General features: G+C 38.2%; 1 protein-coding gene across 2 annotated transcripts in view; it reads left to right on the forward strand.

Moving 5' to 3' along the window:
* The first annotated feature begins 9,431 nt into the window (after positions 1-9,431).
* LOC127940951 (growth arrest-specific protein 7-like) overlaps positions 9,432-21,869 on the forward strand; it is a 29,098-nt gene continuing 16,660 nt past the window's right edge. Inside the window, exons 1-2 of one of the 2 annotated variants that reach the window (XM_052536174.1) lie at positions 9,432-9,672; positions 17,170-17,238. In XM_052536174.1, coding sequence (XP_052392134.1) covers positions 9,658-9,672; positions 17,170-17,238 — 84 coding nt within the window. In that variant the 5' untranslated portion in view covers positions 9,432-9,657. Of the gene's footprint in view, positions 9,673-16,969; positions 17,239-21,869 lie in introns of those variants that run through there. The other variant, XM_052536173.1, reaches the window with a different exon arrangement.

Genomic DNA, 21,869 nt, shown 5'->3' on the forward strand with positions numbered 1-21,869 from the left:
TATAAAACATATTTTTTTATATGACTTTTATACTAAGTTAATACTTAACACTTAACACATTAATAAAATATGTTTAATGTGTGATTGTTATTATTATTATTTATAATGTAATAAAATAATATCCATGTGAATATCCAAAAATCCATGTAATATTCACATTCACCAAAGTTATTCATTCTGCTTTCTCCAGTGCAAAACTCTTTGAGTTTTGCAAATTATACTATATACAATATACTATTGGCCCATTTGTTTATAGGAAATTTTTTTTGTATAAATTACAGATACTGTAATGTAAATATTTGAAAAGCTTAATTTAGTAAAATCTTATTTATATCTGTAAATTTATTATATATATTAAAAATGTTGACTCTTCAATATCTTATAGTCACACTGCATCAGGGTTATTATCCATTTGTTAATGGGAATAAAACTGAAATAAAATATTATAAAATGTCAAATAAATTAAAATGAATTCACTTACTAACTGAAATAAATTTGTGTATAAGCACATTAACTGTAAATTAATAAAAATGACACTGAACTGAAATTATAATTATTTTTATAATAATTTCTATTATATTTTATATATATTTATTTTTTAATTAGTAAATTATTAATAAATGATATTATTTAATATTCATAAAAATTTATTTAAATGTTAAATACATTAATATTTACAAAGAGACAACAGCCTACCTTCCCACAAAAAAAAGAAAAAATATATTGACAAATGACACGTCAAATGACAAAATGACAGCACATTAAACTAAAACTAAAATGAAAACTGAAATGTATAATTTTAATAATGTATAAATAATGTAAAATAGCACTTCACTGTATACATGGGTTTTTAAGCATCACTATAGCTTATTCTTTATGCTTTGTCATCAAAAAATTAAATAAAAAACCCTGCATAAACAACCATGACATTTTGTTACAAAGTTGAAGAAAGACTTTGTCTAAAGTAATTTTCTCATTTGGCATCCTTAAATCACTGTTAGGTAGAAAAATCTTTTGCTTAACTTGTGACAGACAGGCACAGAACAGAGGTTGCTTTATGGAGAGAAACCTCCACTTTCCATGCTTTCTTCACAGATGTAGTATGAGGCAGATGGATGGAGGGACGGATGCACTGTAAGGAGAGAGGTTCAAACAGAGAGAAATATGGAGGGTGGAGAGAGTGGGTGTAGAGTCTCTTTCATGCTTTGCATCAATAGAGGGATCAGTTCACAGTGGTCCTCACTGAGTCCTGCTTTCAAACACATGATCGGCTGAGCTATTCGCTTTATAGCCCTTGATGTCTTTTTGCCTTTATTCCATGATTTGGTGTTCTGCTCTGTGCTTAAAGATGGCCAGTTGATTCATCACAGCCCCAGCTGTCTCCAACCACTCTGGTTTTAGCATTACATCTGGCACTATGAATTGTTTCAGGACACAACATGAAGGCATCATCGAGCAATTGCTTCAGATGCAAACAGCAAAAAAACACACTTTGACAAATTAGATAATTAAAAAATAATAATAATAATAATAAAAGTTTTTAATATAGATATTTTTCTTACACAAACACATTGATTCGCTACAAAAGGCTTTCATTAATTTACATAATTACATAATACAGTGAGCTTTTAATACAGTGACACAATAAGCTTTCATCTAATAACTCAACAATCCTTTGTAACTATAGTATTAAAGTGACTTGGGCCCAGCTGTTAAACTTTCACTAAAGGAAGGAAATAGTTTTTTAAGATTCTCTGTGGTTGTTTCTTATTTATTTACAAACTTGTGCTGTCAAACTGTTGTATAATTGTAATATCACACTTATGGCTGTGTGATATTGCTCTATATCATCATGGCTGTTATTAACGACAGCACTCTGCCTAGAAACACAAACATTATAATATAGTGCGATATCACACGACTATGAGATATTGCTCATATATATATATATATATATATATATATATATATATATATATATATATATATAAAACCATGTTAGAGATCACTGTTTGCTTTAGTTGGGCTCTTGACCCTTGACTTCAGTCTTTGGGTTTTCTCTGGCTGTTATAATCACATGTTTCTGAAACATGTTTGTTGTATCTCAAAAGCCCAGAAGAAATTCCATTAGCATTTTTACTTAACCCATTGATGATAATCATCATTTGTTGAACTGTTCAGAGTGTGACGTCTGATGAATTGGGTGTTGTGTAATTAGTTAGATAATATAGTAAAATTGATTCTAAGAAGCAGTGGTTCTATGATAATTAATATAAAGGACTTTCCTAACAGTTTGGTCTTCTATGGTGTCAATTAGTCACACACGGACATCAATAATCAGCATATGAACCTCAACAATGGTCACCATAATAAAAATAAAATGCAGCAGAGCATGCTGGAAGCCATAGATTAGTTTTGTACTATAATAATACCCAGCATGCATTGCACCATGTTTTTTGTTTTTGTCACCATTGTTGAGGTTCATATTCTGATTATTGATGTTTGTGTGTGACTAATTGCCAGTGGTGTCAAAAGTACTGGCATTCATTACTCAAGTAGAAGTATAGATACTAGGGTTTAAAAAGACTTTTGTAGAAGTTGAAGTATCAACTCAAGCTTTTTACTCAAGTAAAAGTGTAAAAGTACTGGTTTAAAAAACTACTTAAAGTATAAAAGTAAAAGTAATGTAAGGGGAAAAAAATGCCATTAAGAACAAAAGCTTAGGCCGCACCACAAGGGCCTATTGTGTACTACCCCACCGCCTCAAAAAACATTTTTCTAAAGGCAATAGGCCATAATGACTATAATGTTATATTAAAATTTTCATGTTGAAAAATTTGGGATGCACTAGGCTTCCTGTTTCATCCGCATATATGAAAATACAAAAATGGTGTGCACATCCCAAACATCCAATTAGGACGCAGGTGCAAGACAACTAAATGATATAGACAAATAAAGAAGTGAAGTCTGAACACTGAAAACTTCTGCTCCAGAGGAATTTAATCAAGCAACGTTTCGACCTTCAGGTCTTCCTCAGCCGCATATATGCCCATTTAAAATGAACGCACTTTAGTACAATGCAAATACATTAAAGGACTAGAGATATGATGACTAGTTGCCAGTAAGTATTGTTATGGTGCAAAAAGTCAAACTTCAGAGGCATGTCATCAATAACCTTTAATGGAATGTAAATGTACATCCAAGCTTAGCTGCAGAAATCTGTGAGGGCAATGGACAAGAACATTGGTGCAGGCTTAGTAACAATTACACTGTTATGGTTGTCTATTTACAGTAAACATTATAGTGCTGTCAAAATGAATGATTAATCCAAGTGATTAATCAAAAACTAAAACTGAAAAAGAAATCATAATCCTGATACCTTCTTGATTGATAGCTTCTTGTATTCGGTACATACGTCTGCTATGTCCAGTGTTCGGGGGGTAACGAGTTTCAAAGTTGGTATAGCCTACTTATCACAACATTGTCAATCGCATCGTCAATCGAAAACGCTAATTTATTAAAACGTCTCGCTACCGAACTACCTACAGTAGCTTAATTTGTGGAGGACGAAGAAAAAGCACTCATTTGGTAAATGAGCCAGTAGTGAGAAATAATAACTTTTAAGTAGGGTCCAGTGCCTTTTCAATACTTTTAAAACGGTACCGGCTCCTAAACGGTGCCTGAACCAATACTTTAAAAAAAAGAACCACAAAAAAAAACTATGGACAACTTTAAAGAACATTACAAATATTTAAAATAAATCCATAGCTTGTTGTGCAAATTGTGCTTCCCTTAATCGAAGGCTAATAAATGTATTTCACAATCTGGGTCATTATTTAATACAAAACCACACATAGTTTTTCTACTGTATCTCTGTCACTCACTCTGATATAAAAGTTAACATGAGTGCTGTCTGTCACTGTCTTAAATCAGTTCTGTGAATTACTGTATGCTCAGTCTTTATAAAGTAGCAACAGTGTCGTTTTTAAAATACAGTACTGTGCAAAAGTCTTATGGAAAAATTAGTATTTTCTCCCCAAAAAGGGTTTTAAGACAGTTATTTATATCTTTTGCTGTAGTGTGTCAATAGGAAATATCAGTTTGCCATTAATTTTAATAATAATCTAGTGCGATTTTGAATGCACAAGCAGTCTGACAACGGGAAAATTAATGTTTGGAAATGTAAACTGATATTTTATACTGACACACTACAGCAAAATATATAAATAACTGTCCGAACACCATTCTTTTAAGTGAAAATACTAAAGTGTCTAAGACTTTTGCACAGTAGTGTATGTATAAAGTACGTATGATTAAATTAAGTATATTTAAGTAAGTGTAATTAAAGGATGTGTTCGTTCATATGTGTTAAGGGCTAGATTTTCGCTGGAGGAAACCGGCTGTGGTGTGATGAGCGAAAACTTTACAGATGAGAAACCGACTGCTACCTCGTGACCTTTTGTAAACTGTATTTATGACAAAGAACTGCACAGATATGGATATTCTAACAATCTATCGATAAACACACACCTTGTGTCCTCTGTTTGTTTAAGTGCGCATGCGCTGCTCCGTTCGCGGTCTGCGCCTCTGTGGATTGAAGAGCGCGCTGAAAGACGGAAGGAGACCGGTCTGACGCTGGTTTCATGTGAAATTTAAGCGGACTGACTCTGAGGCGATCGGATACCGGTTCCATACCCAACTCTACTTTTAAGAAATATATTTTTTGATAAACGAACCCAAAACTGTCTATGTCCTGGCTGGACTGTGATGTGATTTGTGTCACGTGCAGGTGCGATGGATCGCGTACAGACCAATAGGGTGTCGGAATATATTTGTTTATACTTCTCATCCAACCACAATCAAATTCACTCCATCCGGTTGGCGCGATTTATCTGGATAGGTTTTTTTTTTTTTTTTTTTTTGAATGATGACAATCCGGAATGGAAACAAGCCGAAATGAAATAGCAGTAACGAAGCTATTTTTAAAATGTAAGGAGTAGAAAGTACAGATACTTGCCTGAAAATGTAAGGAGTAGAAGTAAAAAGTCGGCTGAAAAATAATCACTCAAGTAAAGTATAGATACCCCAAATTTCTACTTAAGTACAGTAACGAAGTATTTGTACTTCGTTACTTGACACCTCTGCTAATTGCTACCATAGAAGAAAGATGTATGTGCACAAAGTATTCGGTAACTTCATATAAACTGAACTGAACTAATTATGCAGCACCTGTTTAGTCACATTTTGAACAGCAACGTAATTTATGAATGTCATCATCAGTAAGCTGCATAACAACTAATACCTCTAAATATCTCCTTTGGGTTTTTGAGTTATAACAAACATGTTTTAAAAACACATGGTTATAACAGCCAGAGAAAATACAAAGACTGAAGTCAAGCCCAACTAAAGCAAACACTGATCTCTAACATGGTTACTTCAAATGAAACAATAAATCAACATCTAAACCTTAGTTCATTCTCAATAAGATCTTCTGTAGACGTGTGACAGAAATAAAGTCAGTCTGGTTATTAATAAGTGGAGCTGGTGATGCTGTTTGTGGGGTTGTTTAATCAGATCTTGAGAGATTTCATGTATTTTATTTCAGTTGATTTCATCTAAGTCTGTGTCTGAAGTCAGTCGTAGTAGTTCTTGTGTTTCTCTTTTCTTCAGTGATTCTGTTTGTTAACAGAACTAATTCTCAATCAGCACTTAGTTAATCACTTAATTACTTGATCGCAAAGTTTTAAAACTTAAATGGTTTAAATCAAGGCAATCTGTTTACGTTGACTTGTCGGGTTTTATAGTGTAAGAGTGTTGAATTTGATCACAAAATTTTAGTCAGCCATTTTTTTTTAAGACCAAGGAGAGGGAGTGGTCATGGTGAAACATTCAAATATCTGATATCTCCGAAAATCTCTGAGTGTGCTCTCTACATGACATCCAGACATTACAATTTAATTAAAAGTTTATATTGTTATATTTTCAGCATCATTACTCAGTGTCACATTATCCTTCAGAAATCATTCTAATATGCTAATTTATTTAATTTATAACTCATGTTTGCCTGAAAAGGGTTTATTTATTTGTTTGTTTATTTATTTGTTTTTGTCTGTCTGTTTCCGTGGCAGCAGCCAGTAGTCTCCTGTAGTATGTTATCAGAGGAAATCAAGAGTTTGTCTCTTCCTGTGGGTTGGAAAAGCTACATCAGGTATTTCTGATGTGTGTATCTGTGTATATCAGTTGTTTTGGCTGTCTGGAACCGTGTGTTTATGGAGTAATATAATTAGATTTTAGTGTTCAAACCAATAGTCAGATTCAGGTACATCTACTATGCAAATGTACAAACATAATTAGCTGACGATGCCTTTTCTTGTCTGTATCTCTAACATCGAAAAATAAATATATGTGGTGTAGAAACATTTTTTTACTCAGAAATTGCTAGTAAATTTCACAGATAATTAAGTAACGCATTAAACACTGAGATAGATTTTTCTTGCTAAACATGCTCCAGCAATCTTTGTTTTCTTTGAAAAAATAAAAAATCATTAGAAAAATAATTGGACCCACTTTATATTAAGTGGCCTTAACTACTATATACTTACATTTTAATTAATAATTAAGTACAATGTACTTATTGTGTACATACATGTTTTTACATTGTACTTATATTAAAAAAAACTACATGCAATTACATCTGTATTTAATTTCTGTAATAACATTTATAATTACACTGTTGACCCATACTTTACACCTTTACCCACCCTTAAACTTACCCATACCTCCAACCCTCTCCCTAACCTTACCCCTATCCCACCTCATTAGCAGCAAAAGTGTTTTACAATACAATATGAACACAATAAGTACATTGTACTTAGTTTTTTATGTAAGTACATAGTAGTAGCCACCTAATATAAAGTGGGACCAAATCATTTTACAGAGTAAGAGACCAGAATAAGCCTTTATTAAACTGGCCATTTCATAACAGAAATATATATATATATATATATATATATATATATATATATATATATATATATATATATATATATATATATATATATATATATATATATATATAAATGTTATTGTATTTTTATTAAAATAAAAAAGTTATTTGTCAAGAAAAATGTTCTTAGAAGAAAAGGCTTGGTGTGGGAACATTTTAACATTATCTTTATAAATGTATTTTTCTATTATAAAAGAGACCAATTAAAATAAGGCCTTTCATTTTTTTTTTTATGTGTGCCTTGGATCATTGTTTTTGGACTGTCTTACAAACATTGAGAATTAAGCAGCACATTCATTGCAAAAACAACAACAACAACAACAACAAAAATCCTCCTTTTCCAGTTAACACTACAACCTAGTATCTGCCAGTTTCTGAAATAGCATTTTACAAAAACACACAGTAATGTTGTTTCATTGCTGAGAAAAAATATATATATATATTTTAACCACCTCTTTTTTTTTTATCATAGTTGCAAGTGTATTGCAATTATTGTGTGTTCTTTTGTAGCTGATAAATGGATCCTTTGTGGTAAACAAATCTGATTTTGGGCAATGTAAGATTAAGATTTGTTATTTGTGTGCTACCAATGTTCAAATATCATATAACACATTGTACAAGTGTAAGGTACTTTAACATTACATTATCATGATGCATGATCAAAAACATGATATGAACAGTATGATTCATGCATGTAACATTAATGTTCATGTACATTAAAGTAAATTTTGTTGCCCTTTTCAAATGTATCTGATTTGATGGACTTTCCACCACTGCTGTGGTATCAGTCTTATATGCCACAGTGATTCTTTCATATAGCCTGAGGCTCATTTTTTCATGTGTACATTGGTTGATAAAAATGTGAAATGTTGATAAGGTATCTCAGTATACTGTTGTGTAGTCATAGAACCCAGTTCTTCTTCGTTTGACGCCACAGACTGAAATACTTCATTAGCATACTCCATCATCTTTATAGCCTATTCATCTGGAGAGGAGCGAATCAGGCTGATCTGGATTCATCCGATAGTCTCATGTCCTTTCTCACATACTCACACACTGTTTTCATCTTCCTTCTTTCTCTTTTCTGACAAACCCCAGCACTCAGCCTGGGACACATAAAGCTGGAATGACCTCTTGTTTTCCACTGAAGCGTAATTGAAGTACATTTTAAATTCATGGCAGTTTAGTCATGCTAACTATCAGCAATTTAGAAGTGCAAATCCCAAAGAACATTTAGTATTATGAAGGATAAAGACCAGATAGAAACACAAATTTATTTTTTACTGCAATAAAATGATGCACGTACAAATATTTCCAGCTGAACCTTGACTTCATTGTGCGATTAACCCGTTAGTTATGATTTGATTCGATGTGCTGATGTTATTTCTGCTCTCCGAGTAACTGGATGTAACAAAGGTTCAATCTTACTTTAAAACAGCCATGCTGTTCAGTGGGCTTTTGTAAACATGTGCTGTGGATTGTTGTTGATTCTGAGCTGGCACCCCGCATGATTCTCCAACAGTCTGGCACTAGACTATGACTGCCCTGTAAACACTGGCAGAACTATCCAGAGGCAATCTGTGTACACAGCACTGCTGCTCTTGCACTGTATTATTATAATAGACCCAGTTTTGAATTGTGTCATTGAGAACCAGTGAGCACCTACAGTATCTGAGGCTGATTAGCCAACTGTGTTTGCACAATAATGTTTCTGTGTGGGGAAATCTTTTTTAATTGAATGCTTGGAATGAGGGATGCTGTTTTGCAAGAGTTAGCGTAAAAAACCATCTCGACTCACAGGAAACATGGGGCGACTGTGCAAAGAAAAATATGGTAACAATTTTCAGCCATGTCTGTGAAAAAGAAAAATTGCTGTTGCAACTTTATTCAGTAATTGACCCCTACTTGGGCCAACTGTTGCATGTGGACTGTGAGAAATATTTCTTTGTCTTGACTGAAGAAGTTTTTAAATGTTATTCATGATAAAAACAGTAATACAGAAAGACAATGTATGTACTGTATACTGTCGTAACCCAAATGTAGTACACATAAGCAATCAAAGCTAGTAAGAACTACCTACAGTAGACTAGTGGGGGGCATCATAAATAATATAACAATACCTTTGTTTGTGTATTCTGAGGAAGACCAGCCTCAGCAAACAGGTACAGTCCCATTCTGAGTTATCACCCGCTTATCTATTGAGTAGGACATAATAAATCTTCCGTGGAAAATCTGTGGAATATTTCCAAGCATGAAGTGCAAACAGTTTACAAATACCAAATGACTTGGTCTTCCATCACTACTACTTGGATATGGACAGAAATATGTGAGTCAGTTAGATCTGGTGCCATCTGCGCCAATCTGGGGACAGTAACAGCTAAAGAAGCTGGAGAAGCAGGGCCAAGTAAACGGCAAGTAAAAATGGGAGCGGCAAGGAGTAGACCATATGGGTGGCCCAGTTCTGGATCCTCGCATGTAGTTAGGGTTTGATCTCAGGCCGGGATTGGAAAGGTGTTGGGTTTAAGCGGAGCTGGGAAGGGTTAGACGGAGAAGACGAGGGATGCTGGGACAATCTAGGCTGCCGAACAGTTGCTGAACGGGACTGGGTGAGCGGTGAGGAGCATAACCGCAAAAAGTGGGCCGGCGCTGACATGTTCTGCAGGATGGTAAGACAGAAAATTAGGTTTTGCACATTCGTTAGCTCCTAGTTGTACTGAGTACTATGCATGCTGTTTCTTTGGCCTTGTACTGACCATGTTTTTTATTGGAAAGATGGCGTGTGTGCAAATAGATTGGATGCTCAGCACACAATGCAAACACACATGCTATGCTAGTACAGTCAAGCACGGCGGGGAGGCAGCGTAGCTTGATGCATGCTGGGAGATATTTGCTTACACACACGCTAAGCACACAGTCTGCATCACCTGCTCACACAAGGATGGTGATGCAGCGTCTGCAGCTTTAAATAAGGCACATATTCATACTCATACTCACTAGCCTTGGACACACACACACACACCTCTCGAAGCTCTAACACTGATGCAAGATGAATACAGAAATCTTGAAACATCAGCCTGTCTGAAAGATAAGCTCACGCTGGGACTCTCACACACACTCACACGGTGAGAAATGGCTTTGTTTTTGCAGGTCATGTGGTTTGTCTCTGTTGACAGCCAGCTGTAGTTTACAATTTACCTCCAATGATAATTAGCCCCATTTCACCCCTCCTCCCTCTTTCTCCTCCCTTCCTCTCCACTCAAACACATATGCTGTAGAGAATGAAGGGGGTGTGCTGCCATTTGAGTAAAATGCCTCTCGTCATTTTTACACTCTGTTCTCTCCTAATTTTACCTATCTTTTATTTATTTGTAGTTATTCATATTGTTATTTAAATTTGCAGTCACACACTGTAGCTTTAGATATTGAAATGTTTATTTAAGATATCAGTTCATTTATTTATTTTATTTTTCTCATTGTGATTTTCATGACAATAAAGCATATTTACCTCTAAATTGTCATTACTCTTCTGTAGGGGAAAAACACATTTTTATATAATTTCATTACGGTAATAAAATCACCCTGACATAACACAATGTTTTCATGACAATTGGACACATTTTCTCCAAATGTGTTTTCTTATAACTGTTCTTTGTGGAAATAATAAAATTTTTCATTCTGATTCCACATAATATTTTATTTTATAATTATCTTAAATATATATGTATTTTTACAAAAAAACATACAGTTATAAATATTGCCCTGATTCCACAACAGTGTTTTTATAAATTTTATTAGCATAACTTAGAATACATTCATTACCTGTCAGGCGGTCGTGGCTTTAGTAAAAGCACACAAAAAAGGAGTGGAGATAAAGGATTCTTTTAATAAGCATAAACATTCAAAGGACACCTCGATGTCGAACCACCATGTGCTCTGATTGAGCTAAAATCAACCAATCGTTGATATAATTCAAAATGCGGATGCCCTGCATAAGCAGAGGAAACAGAGCTGTATCTACACATTTCATGAACATGCGGGGTGAGAGTGCAAGGCCGAAGGGAAGTACTCAATATTGGTAAGCTTTGCCCCCGTTAGCGAACCTCAGAAACTTCCTGTGTTGTGGAAGGATGGAGATGTGAAAGTATGCATTTTTGAGATCTATTGTGACAAACCAGTCCTCATATCTGATTTGAGCTACAACCTGCTTGATGGTTAGCATTTTGCAGTGACATAACTGAGTGGTTCAGCTGACGTAAGTCTAAGATCGGACGCAACCCCCCCATCCTTCTTTGGAACTATGAAATACCGGCTGTAAAACCTGGATTCCCTGTCTTGTGGAGGGACCACCTCGATGGCCTCCTACCTTAATAGTCAAGTCAAGTCAAGTCACCTTTATTTAAATAGCGCTTTAAACAAATACATTGCGTCAAACCAACTGAAAAACATTCATTAGGAAAACAGAGTGTCAATTATGCAAAATGACAGTTAAAGGCAGTTCATCTTTGAATTCAATGATGTCATCTCTTTTCAGTTTAAATAGTGTCTGTGCATTTATTTGCAATCAAGTCAACGATATCGCTGTAGATGAAATGACCCCCAACTAAGCAAGACAGAGACGACAGCGGCAAGGAACCGAAACTCAATCGGTGACAGAATGGAGAAAAAAACCTTGGGAGAAACCAGGCTCAGTTGGGGGGCCAGTTCTCCTCTGACCAGAAGAAACCAGTAGTTCAATTCCAGGCTGCAGCAAAGTCAGATTGTGCAGAAGAATCATCTGTTTCCTGTGGTCTTGTCCTGGTGGTCCTCTGAGACAAGGGGTCTCATTCATGAAACACGAGCAGAACGAATTTGTGTGTAAATCGCATGTAAAGTGGTTTTGGCGTAAATTTTTGGATTCATTAAAACGTTCGTATTTTCCAAATGTTAGTTGGTACGAAAGAAATCTACACCTGCTCCCAGCCACGCGTAAATAGTGCGTTTAACGTCTGAACGTTTTGCTCATTAATACGGCTGCATTTTAATTCACCTTAATCGGGTACATATTTACACAGCATTTTGAAAAAAATATATATAGTAATTACATAGGCCTACGGTTTTTCTTTTGACTTTTATTATGCGAGCTAATAATAGGATCTGCAAACGGAACACTTTAATCAAATAATTAATTGCTTTCTGGGAAAACTAATAGCCCCTTAATTGTTACGGAAATTGTTTCCTATAAAATGGCCAAAATCAGGCATAACAAGAAACATTTAAGATGGCTGATATAGCGCTTTTGCTAGATTTGGCAGATAGAGCGCTGCGCAAAAGGCGTATTTTCAGAGACCGCGCAGACTTACTTGCCGAGAATGATGACTGGTTAATTAGTCGTTTCAGGCTACCCAGACCGGTTCTTTTGCATTTATGCAATATATTGGAGGACAATCTTAGAAGGCAAACTAGACGATCCCACAGCATTCCAGCACACTTGCAGGTGTTGTCTGTGCTTGGTTTTTTGGCAACAGGAACATTCCAGCGGGAGATTGCAGACAGGTCAGGGATATCTCAGTCATCCATGAGTCGCATCATCCCAGATGTTCTTGATTGCATAGTAGGGCTAATGCCCCAATATATAAAATTCCCCTATAACCTTGTCCATCAGTTGGAGGTGAAGCAAAGATTCTTTGCTATTGCAAACCTGCCAAACGTAATAGGAGCAATTGATTGCACACACATTCGCATTAAGGCGCCATCACATGATGCATTTCCATTTCTAAATAGGAAAAACTATCATTCCATAAATGCGCAACTAATTTGTGATGCTAAATGTGCGCTACTTAATGTAGTGGCCCGCTGGCCGGGTGGTACTCATGATAGTTTCATTCTTCGGAGAAGCTCAGTTGCTAGACGTTTGGACAGTGGTGCAGTAACAGACGGATGGCTAATTGGTATGTACAATTTTATTTATTCACAACATTTGACAAATATTTGACACTTTCCCTCCCCTCCCCTACACTCAGGTGACAATGGTTATCCCCTGACACCATGGCTTATGACCCCATTGATAAATCCCCAAAGCCGACAGGAGATGGCATACAATGAAGCACACGCAAAATCTCGGTCAGTTATTGAACGCACAAACAGTATCTTAAAGGGGCGCTGGCGGTGTTTGGACACATCAGGTGGTACACTGTTATACAGACCAGAAAAGGTTTACAAAATAATAATGGCCTGCTCCGTTCTACACAACATTGCCATGGAACATGGTCTGCCAGACCCAGAGGATATAATTAGACCTGATCATGGTATGGTGCCTCCAAGGTTGCCTATCCGACACATAGACATATCTCATGCTGCAATTGCAAAGCGACAGGAACTAATTCTACGTTTCTAAGAGTATGTATGCATTAAAAAGCAAGCGCACAAAATAGTTTCAGTAAACTTTATTTCTTCGGTTTAATAGCATCACATATTTCTCGTAGGCTTCCACTTATTTCTTTTAATGTATCATTTATTGCCAGCACAGCTTGACAAATTTTGTCTTGCTTATCCAGCACTTCCTGACTTAAAGCCGTCTTCTGTGCAGAGGCAACACTGCGGGATGCTGCTGGATATACCGGTTCAGGAGCCGTAAGATGAACGGATCCGGTTGCCGCTTCGGTGGTCTCACGGGCGGACACAGTTGGCATTTGTCTGTCTTTACAAAAAAGTAAAATCTGCTCAAATGTAAACCGCTTTGTGTACTTCCTCTAAAATTATTTGTTATTTTACCATGTCAGCTGGCCCCAAAAAAATTATGAAGCCTTACCATTTGATTGTGCTGAAGTGCTTTCCTGCAAAGGGGTTTCATCACTGTCACCATCGGGAATTATACCCGACAGAGAGGTTTCGCCAATAACGCTAATGATGCGTTCATCGCATGGAGATATGCTCGATGATGATGGTGGTCCTCCTCCAGTTTGAATACGATTTTTCCGAAGTGAACTAATTCGTTTTTTGCAGTCAAGCTTCATGTCGAACCATTTTCTTTTCACTTCTGGGACTGTTCGATTAACAGATGAAACTCCATTAACAGCATCTGTAATCTGCTGCCAAGCTTCCTTTTTTTTAGGACCTGATACGCCACTATGTACGCTTGAAAATAAAATGTGGCGTTTTGAATGAACTTCCGATAACAAAACTTCAATTTCTGCAGCTGAGAAATTTTTCTTTTTCATTCGCTTTTGAGAAGACATGTTGAAATCCTTCGTTTGGTGTCATAATATGATGCCCATATATAGTTGTCAGTCTGATTTAATGGGCGGGATTTATGGTAATTGAGAATGAGCGTGTACGCGCGTCCCATTTACGACTGATTGGAATTCATTAACACACACACACATTTCACTATCACATCTGACGTTTACAAAGTTTTTGTGAATCAGGAGAAGAGTTTTCGGGAAGTTCTCTTTACGCGCATTTACTCGTATATTTACGAATGTTTCATGAATGAGACCCAAGGTCTTTACAGGGGATCTGTATCTGGGGCTCTAGTTGTCCTGGTCTCTGCTGTCTTTCAGGGATGTAGAGGTTCTTTCTAGGTGCTGATACACCATCTGGTCTGGATACGTACTGGATCCGGGCAACTGCAGTGACCCTCTGATCTGGATACAGACTGGATCTGGTGGCTACGGTGGCCTCGGAACAAGAGAGTAACAGACTAATATACTAGTCGGCCGGCTAGTGTCATTTTAACCGCATTGCATATTGACGGTGGATAGCCAAACTGAATGCAGTAGCCTTTTTCTACCGTATGCAGGACCCACTGAGATACATTTGGCAGTTGTTTCCAAGATACTAAATAATCTACTAAAGGAATAAGTCTCTCGAGACTGAGCTCTGGTGTAAGAGGCCTCCGAATTGGGAGCAGCGCTCGCTGGAAGCCACTGCACCCTGAAACTCTGACAGGGTTGGCAGACCAACCTCCCAAGGGCACTGAGGTGAGACGGCCACCGTATACTGAGGTGGACTGCGCTCTACCCCATTAGAGGGTAACAGCTTGACCTGCTGCCACATAACCCTTGCCCACCAGCGTAGATGTTGTTTTAAGAGGCTTAGTGGCCAACGCCGGAGCCTTTAGAGATTATTCCGAACCGGGAGGCATTGCTCTATAACCCCTTTCTACCAGCCCCCATCACGTTGCCATAATATTGTCAATCGGGGCCGAAGAGGTGGGTAGAATAGGGATGTTTCCACGATCTCGCAATTTCGTCATGGAGATCGGGAAAGAAAGGAAGGCTCCAGCGTGGAGGTGGTTGCCTCAGACGCAGAAAGCGCTCATCTAGCTTGCTTTTCTGCAGCTCAGATTGTTTCTTGGCAGGCCAGTTGATTTTTAATCTATCTATTGCGCGAGTAACCACCTCCAACAGCTCCTCATATTGGGGCGATAGGGGTGGCAAATCTCCACTAATAGTCTCCACATCAACCTCCTCAGAGGAAGAGAGGTGAAGAGTTGATCCCTCACCCTGGGGGGAAGAAACTGCCGGGGGTGGGGAGGCTGCTGGAGGCTACACTGGAGGCTGCTGCAGGACATGAACAGGGTAGAGACAAGGAGAGCCTCAAGGGAAGATCAGGGAGCTCCGGGATCCTGGCTCTGGAGGGCACTTATTGGGAGCAGGAACTGGAGGGTGTTCTGAAGGAGCACTCTGGAGGAGTGGAGCTGGCTGGGACCAGCAGAGATGAAGGAGACTCTGGAGTGAGGATTGGCGCAGAGAAACATGAGGGTAATGCCATATCCATGAGCTCTGAGTTGCGGGCTGGAGCCAACACTGGAGCAGGCTTTGGGACTGAAGCCCACACTGTGGCAAGCTCTGCGGCTGGAACCAACACTGGAGCAGGCTTTGGGGCTGGAGCCAACACTGGATCGAGCTCTGGAGGGCGCTCTGGGAGGTGCTTACGAGGAGTGGGCACTGTAGGATGCTCTGGAGGAGCGGGCACCGGAGGGCACTCTAGGAGGCACTTGCAAGGAGCAGAGACTTGAGCAAGCTCTGGGGCTGGAGCCAATACTGGAGCAAGCTCCGGGGCTGGAACCGACATTGGAGCAAACTCTAGATCTGGAGATGACCGCCTTCTCCTCCTTAGCTTCCTCATCTTGGTTGGGATGAAGGGCATGGTCCGCATCCTGTGTGCTCATCTGTGCCCTACGGACCAGAACCAGCTGCTTTCTCCAACACAGCTCGTCCCCAGTCATCATTGTTATTCTGTAATCGGCCTTGGATTCTGTCAGGTGGTTCTGGTTTTAGTAAAAGCGCATGAAGAAGGAGTGAAGATAAAGGAGTCTTTTAATAGGTATAAACCAGATTTAACAATTTAAATTAACATTAATCCAAGAACAATATGATAAAGAAACTGAGGGCTTATAAAGGGCAGGCAACTAAGGAGCAAACAAGATGATTAACAAACACAGGTGGAAAAAAAAAGAATGATAATTAACTAAAGAAGAGAACAGGAAATTAACCAAACAGGGGCAAAAAGGAACTAATCAGAAACCAACACTTGACACTACCATGAACTTTGTAATTTGCTATATATATATATATATATATATATATATATATATATATATATATATATATATATATTCAAATTATAGTACATTCAAGTTTTAAGTAACATTACAGTAAACAGTATAATATTTTTTATTGTTATTATTATTATTGTTATTTCTGCATTACAGTGAAAAATTGCTAAAAGAAAATGCTAATGGTCCTAAAAACAGGCTTTGTTTCATTTTGGGGTGAAATCTGACCTGTACATCAGAAAAGTGATGCCCCCTCTTTCCTGTCGATTGTGTGCCCTCTTTAGTGTTGTTGAAGTCTTGTGTACCTCACCAACTCTCTCTGCATGTTTCTCTCTCCCTCACACTCGTCACGCTTCCATGACCCCCCTCCCCCTGAGACCACCCCCCCCACCACCACACACACGCACCACTCTGCATCGCTCACCACAGCAACAGAGCCAGGCAGTCAGACTGTGTGCGGGAGTTGAGCGGGGTGGCAGAGCAGCAGCGCGAAAGTGCAGAAAGAGTGAGACAGCAAGAGAAAGAAAGAAAGAGAACGAAAGAGAGGAGGCACGGAGCAATGGAGTTGGAGGAAAGCTTTGATGCAGAGAGCAGTTTTGATGATGTCTCCTGTCTATCCCCTCAGAGCCCAGGTTCCACCTCCCCGGCCAGGAGGCAGAATAAGGAGAAGGAGATCAAGGAGACCAAAATCACAGTGAGTATTGCTCACACAGAGACACCATAACAGCTGAAGTATTGATTTGAAATGAGATGCTCTATGCTCCTAAATGCATCAGTCACAACTATAATGATAACATAAATCAGAAAGAGCCAGGCTTTGCAAGTTTTGGAGAACTGGCCCCTGGGATTTCAAATCAGTGGTTGGCTTTTTCCCTGAAGTGTTTCCCAGATGTGAAACATCTGCTCAGTGTCTTCTGCCACTCTATTCACTGCTTCACCTGCATGCGTGTGTGTGTGTGTTTGTGTTTTACAAGTGATGTTGCTGGGAGTTTCTGTGTGTGCTTTTGAGAGTGTGAAGATGCACTATGACTAGTTGATTGCATCACCACTGTTTTGAAATACCATGTTTTAATGGATTCACCAACATGGAAGTGTTCATTGAAATAACCATTTTGAGATTGAATTGCTAAGATGGAACTCCCAGGAACTTCTTTGAATGGAACCAAATGGAATAATACAGAGTGGAAAATACATCTGATTTTCTTTTCAACACTTTTCAAGAACCGCTCCGTGTTCTTGCATTAAGGCAAATTTGCCCACTTCCCAAGAGACCGCTTGCTATTTCAAATGTTGTTGAGCAGTGTCCAAGCACACCACGGAGGAGAGTAATTTAAATGCCAACACAAGCTGTGTGGACGCTCTGTTATGTGACATGGCTGATGCTTGACAGTGGGAATCTCGTGCACGTACGCGGCTGCCACTTATTTTCAAATGATGTATGCAGTCTGAGTGCGGAGACGTGGCTTTGCAGCTGTATTCGAACCCTGCTTTGATCCAGCTTCACCTTGAAACATCACATTAAAAACTATGCTCGCACAACTGATGGGCTTTTGGTTTCATCGGAAGCTTTCAAGAAACTACTTGTGTTGCATGCATTTGGAAATGAATTGCATGCATTTGCTTCTGAATAAGCCTGAACATCCACTTTGAGAACAGGAATGATTTTGATGGGTAACTCTCATTCAAAAAATGCACTTTTGGTTTTAGCTAGTGCCTGCGGTGATGGTTGGCCACTCTTTATGCATTTACTACAATATATATTAACATAGGCATTCACAGTGGCTGTATAAGGCAGGCTTGCTGTTATGTAACCTGTAGTGTGAATCAGGCAAGGGATGTACAGATATTCTGGTGTGCATATAGGGCAGGTGAGGTGTCAGTCAGGAGTGAGAGAAACAGAGACCGCCCACCAGGGAGAGGGAACTAGAGAAGACTAGAGAACCGGGGAAGACATGGCTAGTCCAGTTTCCATGGTGACAAAGCCAATAGAACTGACTAATGGGTGTTAAAATAAAAAACACGCACACAAAGAGGGAAAAATGAACAAGAGCGATATGGAAGAATTGAAAGTAAGCTGTCCTTCAGCCTGTCACTGTTTCTAAAGAGAGGCAGCATGAGTCGTATTTAGTATGCTGCAGATTTAGCGGCAGGTATAGGCCGACTGCTCTAGTATTCATACGTGCTGTGCATTAATAAATGTGTTATTTCCTCTAACAAAGGAAGTCTGATCGCTTATTGAAGCGGAAGTGATAATGCACAGTCATTATGGCCAAATAAACCCAAAAAGGTGTTATTCTTGATTATGAACAAATGGATACTTTTATTCCAGTCATTGCACTGTTGCAATAAACGGACAAGAGATATTGATTTGTGTTAATTATTGTTAATTGTTAATATGTGTCTATTGCAATCAAACTGCATTATGGTAAATAAACAAATACTAGTTTTATCTGATGCTTTCACTGAATCATGGCACTGTTTTGCATCTCGCTGAGATGCATCATTTAGCTAATAATCTAATCATTGGTAAAATATTACCAACCGTGGTAATCTAATAAACTAGAAATATCAATATTATAAAGAGCATTACTGAAAGTGTAATGCATATATGGATTTCTGTCTATTACAAGGTATTTTTAGCTTTCTCTCAAAGACGCACAAGTGATTCTCCATGACAACCATTGAGTTGGAGACACGTTGAATCAATAGCGTGAGGTTGTTGGGCGTTTGAAATGCTGGTTTAGAAGCTTTTACCTTTTGCCTCACCTTGAGTATCTTTCGAGTATCACCAATGTGGAACCAAAAGCACGTCAGTTTGGCTGACTGATTCCCGCGCGCTCTCCGTCCTGATGCACTTTACTGCACTTCAAATAATAGCTGGCTGTCAACAGCTGGTCATAGCGCCAGCACTTGTAAACAACTGAAGATTACAGGCTAGAAATATATGGAGGCCCCATTTTAGAAATCTTTGCTTGCGAAAATGTTTTGCACTTGGAAATGATGTCATTCGTTATTAGTATTGGACAAATATTGTTTTGTAACAGAGAAAAATGGCCTTCAGGAAAAGCAATTTGTAGCTTAGCAACAGAGGCCAGGCACCCTATATTCTGAGCAGCGGTTGCCATCTCTGTATGTACAGTACTTACTGTATATATGCATGTATGTATGAATGTTGGAGAGAAGCCTGCTGACAGGACTGGTGTCTTGTAGATGTGTTTGTTTGCTAGCCTGGTGATTTTGTGTCCCTTGTGCATGCTTTATTCCATTATTAGCTCTGTGATATTTGCGGCTTTTCAGCAGAAATGGGTGGTTTCCAGCAGCCGTGTTCATTATGCCATTAAAAGTGATTTGGGCAGCGGGTTCATGGGCCGGTGCCAGACATACGCTGGGCACAGGCATTCTGCTTACCCAAACAAATACTGCGTCCGTTTTTTACCTTTCACTATACAAGCACACACACACACACACACACACTTTTGTGAAAAGTGGGGACATCCCATAGGCGTTATGGTTTTTATACTGTAAAAACTGTATATTATATCGCCACTCACCAACCCCACCCCTAACCCTCACAGGAAACTTGCATTTTTACTTTCTCAAAAAAACTCATTCTGTATGATTTATAAGCGTTTTGAAAAATGGGGACATGGGTTATGTCCTCATAAGTCACCCTCTCCTTGTAATACCTGTGTCATACCCATGTCATTATACAGAGTTGTGTCCTGAAATGACACAAAAACATGCCCACACACACACACACACACACACACACACACAGTGATAAATATATTGTTTGCCAGTGTTGAAGTTTATTTCCAAACTCCTGACTTAAAGGCAATGATTCATATCAGTCAGACACTTGCTAAATATAAGTTCTAAATTAACTCTCAAAGCATTCGTTCACTCCCAAAAATTAAACTTAAGTCATGATTTACTCATTCGCTGTTAATTTTTATAATGTCTAGTGGCCAAATGCCACTAGACATTCATTGGGTATTTTGTTTTATGTGCTGGAGTTTTTGACTTTTCTGTGATTTTTAGTCAATTGTAAGTAAATTTAAGATACATTAAATCATTTAGAGATGGGAAAAGATCATTTTTCCCACATAATGATGGTTTCACAACATCTACAGTACCATGAGGGGGCTAATTGCCAAAGATATCCCACCAAACCAGGATCCCTGGGCCATTCTGACTACAAAATTATTGGTTCATGATTCTATGAGTGCTCGGTAATGTTATTTGCGTAAAAAAATACAAAAACGAAAAGTGATCTATATGAAATGTGACTACTGTGTAGATGTCTGGCCCCCCTGGAGCCCCACGAGTAGAGATGATGTTTGATTAGTGTGAAATTTCATTCACAGCCCATGTTTGAAATAGCTACAGCCCTCAACCAAAGCAGTTTACTGCAATATCAGGAGTATTAGCCCTCCCTGATGCAAAACAACTGCGGTGTACCAAATGGTGATTCAAGTTACAGTTTTGGTGTATGTGAACTGACCTTACATTTGCGCGGAGGAAGCTGGATTTTAAGGGTGTGGAGGGAGATGTATTTCACCGTGGACAGAGGGTCTAATAAACTCTGATAAGGGTAGATTACCTTGCTGAGGATTTATAAGGAGAGGAGACGGGCCTGAATCTGATGAATGGGCTCATTTTGTGGAGGATGAGAGTGAAGGATAAACAACAGGAGTGATAGATGTGGTGGCACCGTTAGGGAAAATAAAGCAGTCACGACAATCAGAGCGATCTTCCAGGCATGAAATGAACAAAGTGACGAGGCATGATTGAGTAAATCAGCTCAAAGGCCATCAGATTGGAAGCATCTGGGGTGAGTGGATAGGGTCTTATCACTGTGCACATGCAAGGGTCGTCTATCCAATGCCTTGATCGTAATTGTGTTTTTTGTGTGTGTGTTTTTGGTCAAGTTTGCAGAATTTGCATTATGCCGTCTTTTCCATTCGTGCATATTTAAAGAATGCTGACGGAGTGAAGGAGTTAACATTCAGAGGTGCTTTGGTGAGATGAGATGGAACAGTCATAATTAGTAATACGTTTTATTCTTTTATACTTTTCTTTATATGTAATCAAAATTAGCACAAAAACACACACACACACACACACACACACACACACACACACACAAATGTAACATTTTTTACTGTCACTTTCTAATTGATAAGTAATTGCTAAAGACATGCTAATTAATTTATAATATTATATAAAAATTATATAATTCTATAATATTTAATCATTTATAATATGCAATATAACTTGCTAACTAATTAACTAATAATTTAATTTTCTTGATATAAATATATA

The sequence above is a fragment of the Carassius gibelio genome, chromosome A3 (genome assembly GCF_023724105.1).
Source record: "Carassius gibelio isolate Cgi1373 ecotype wild population from Czech Republic chromosome A3, carGib1.2-hapl.c, whole genome shotgun sequence".
In the NCBI taxonomy this organism is placed as follows: Eukaryota; Metazoa; Chordata; class Actinopteri; order Cypriniformes; family Cyprinidae; genus Carassius; species Carassius gibelio.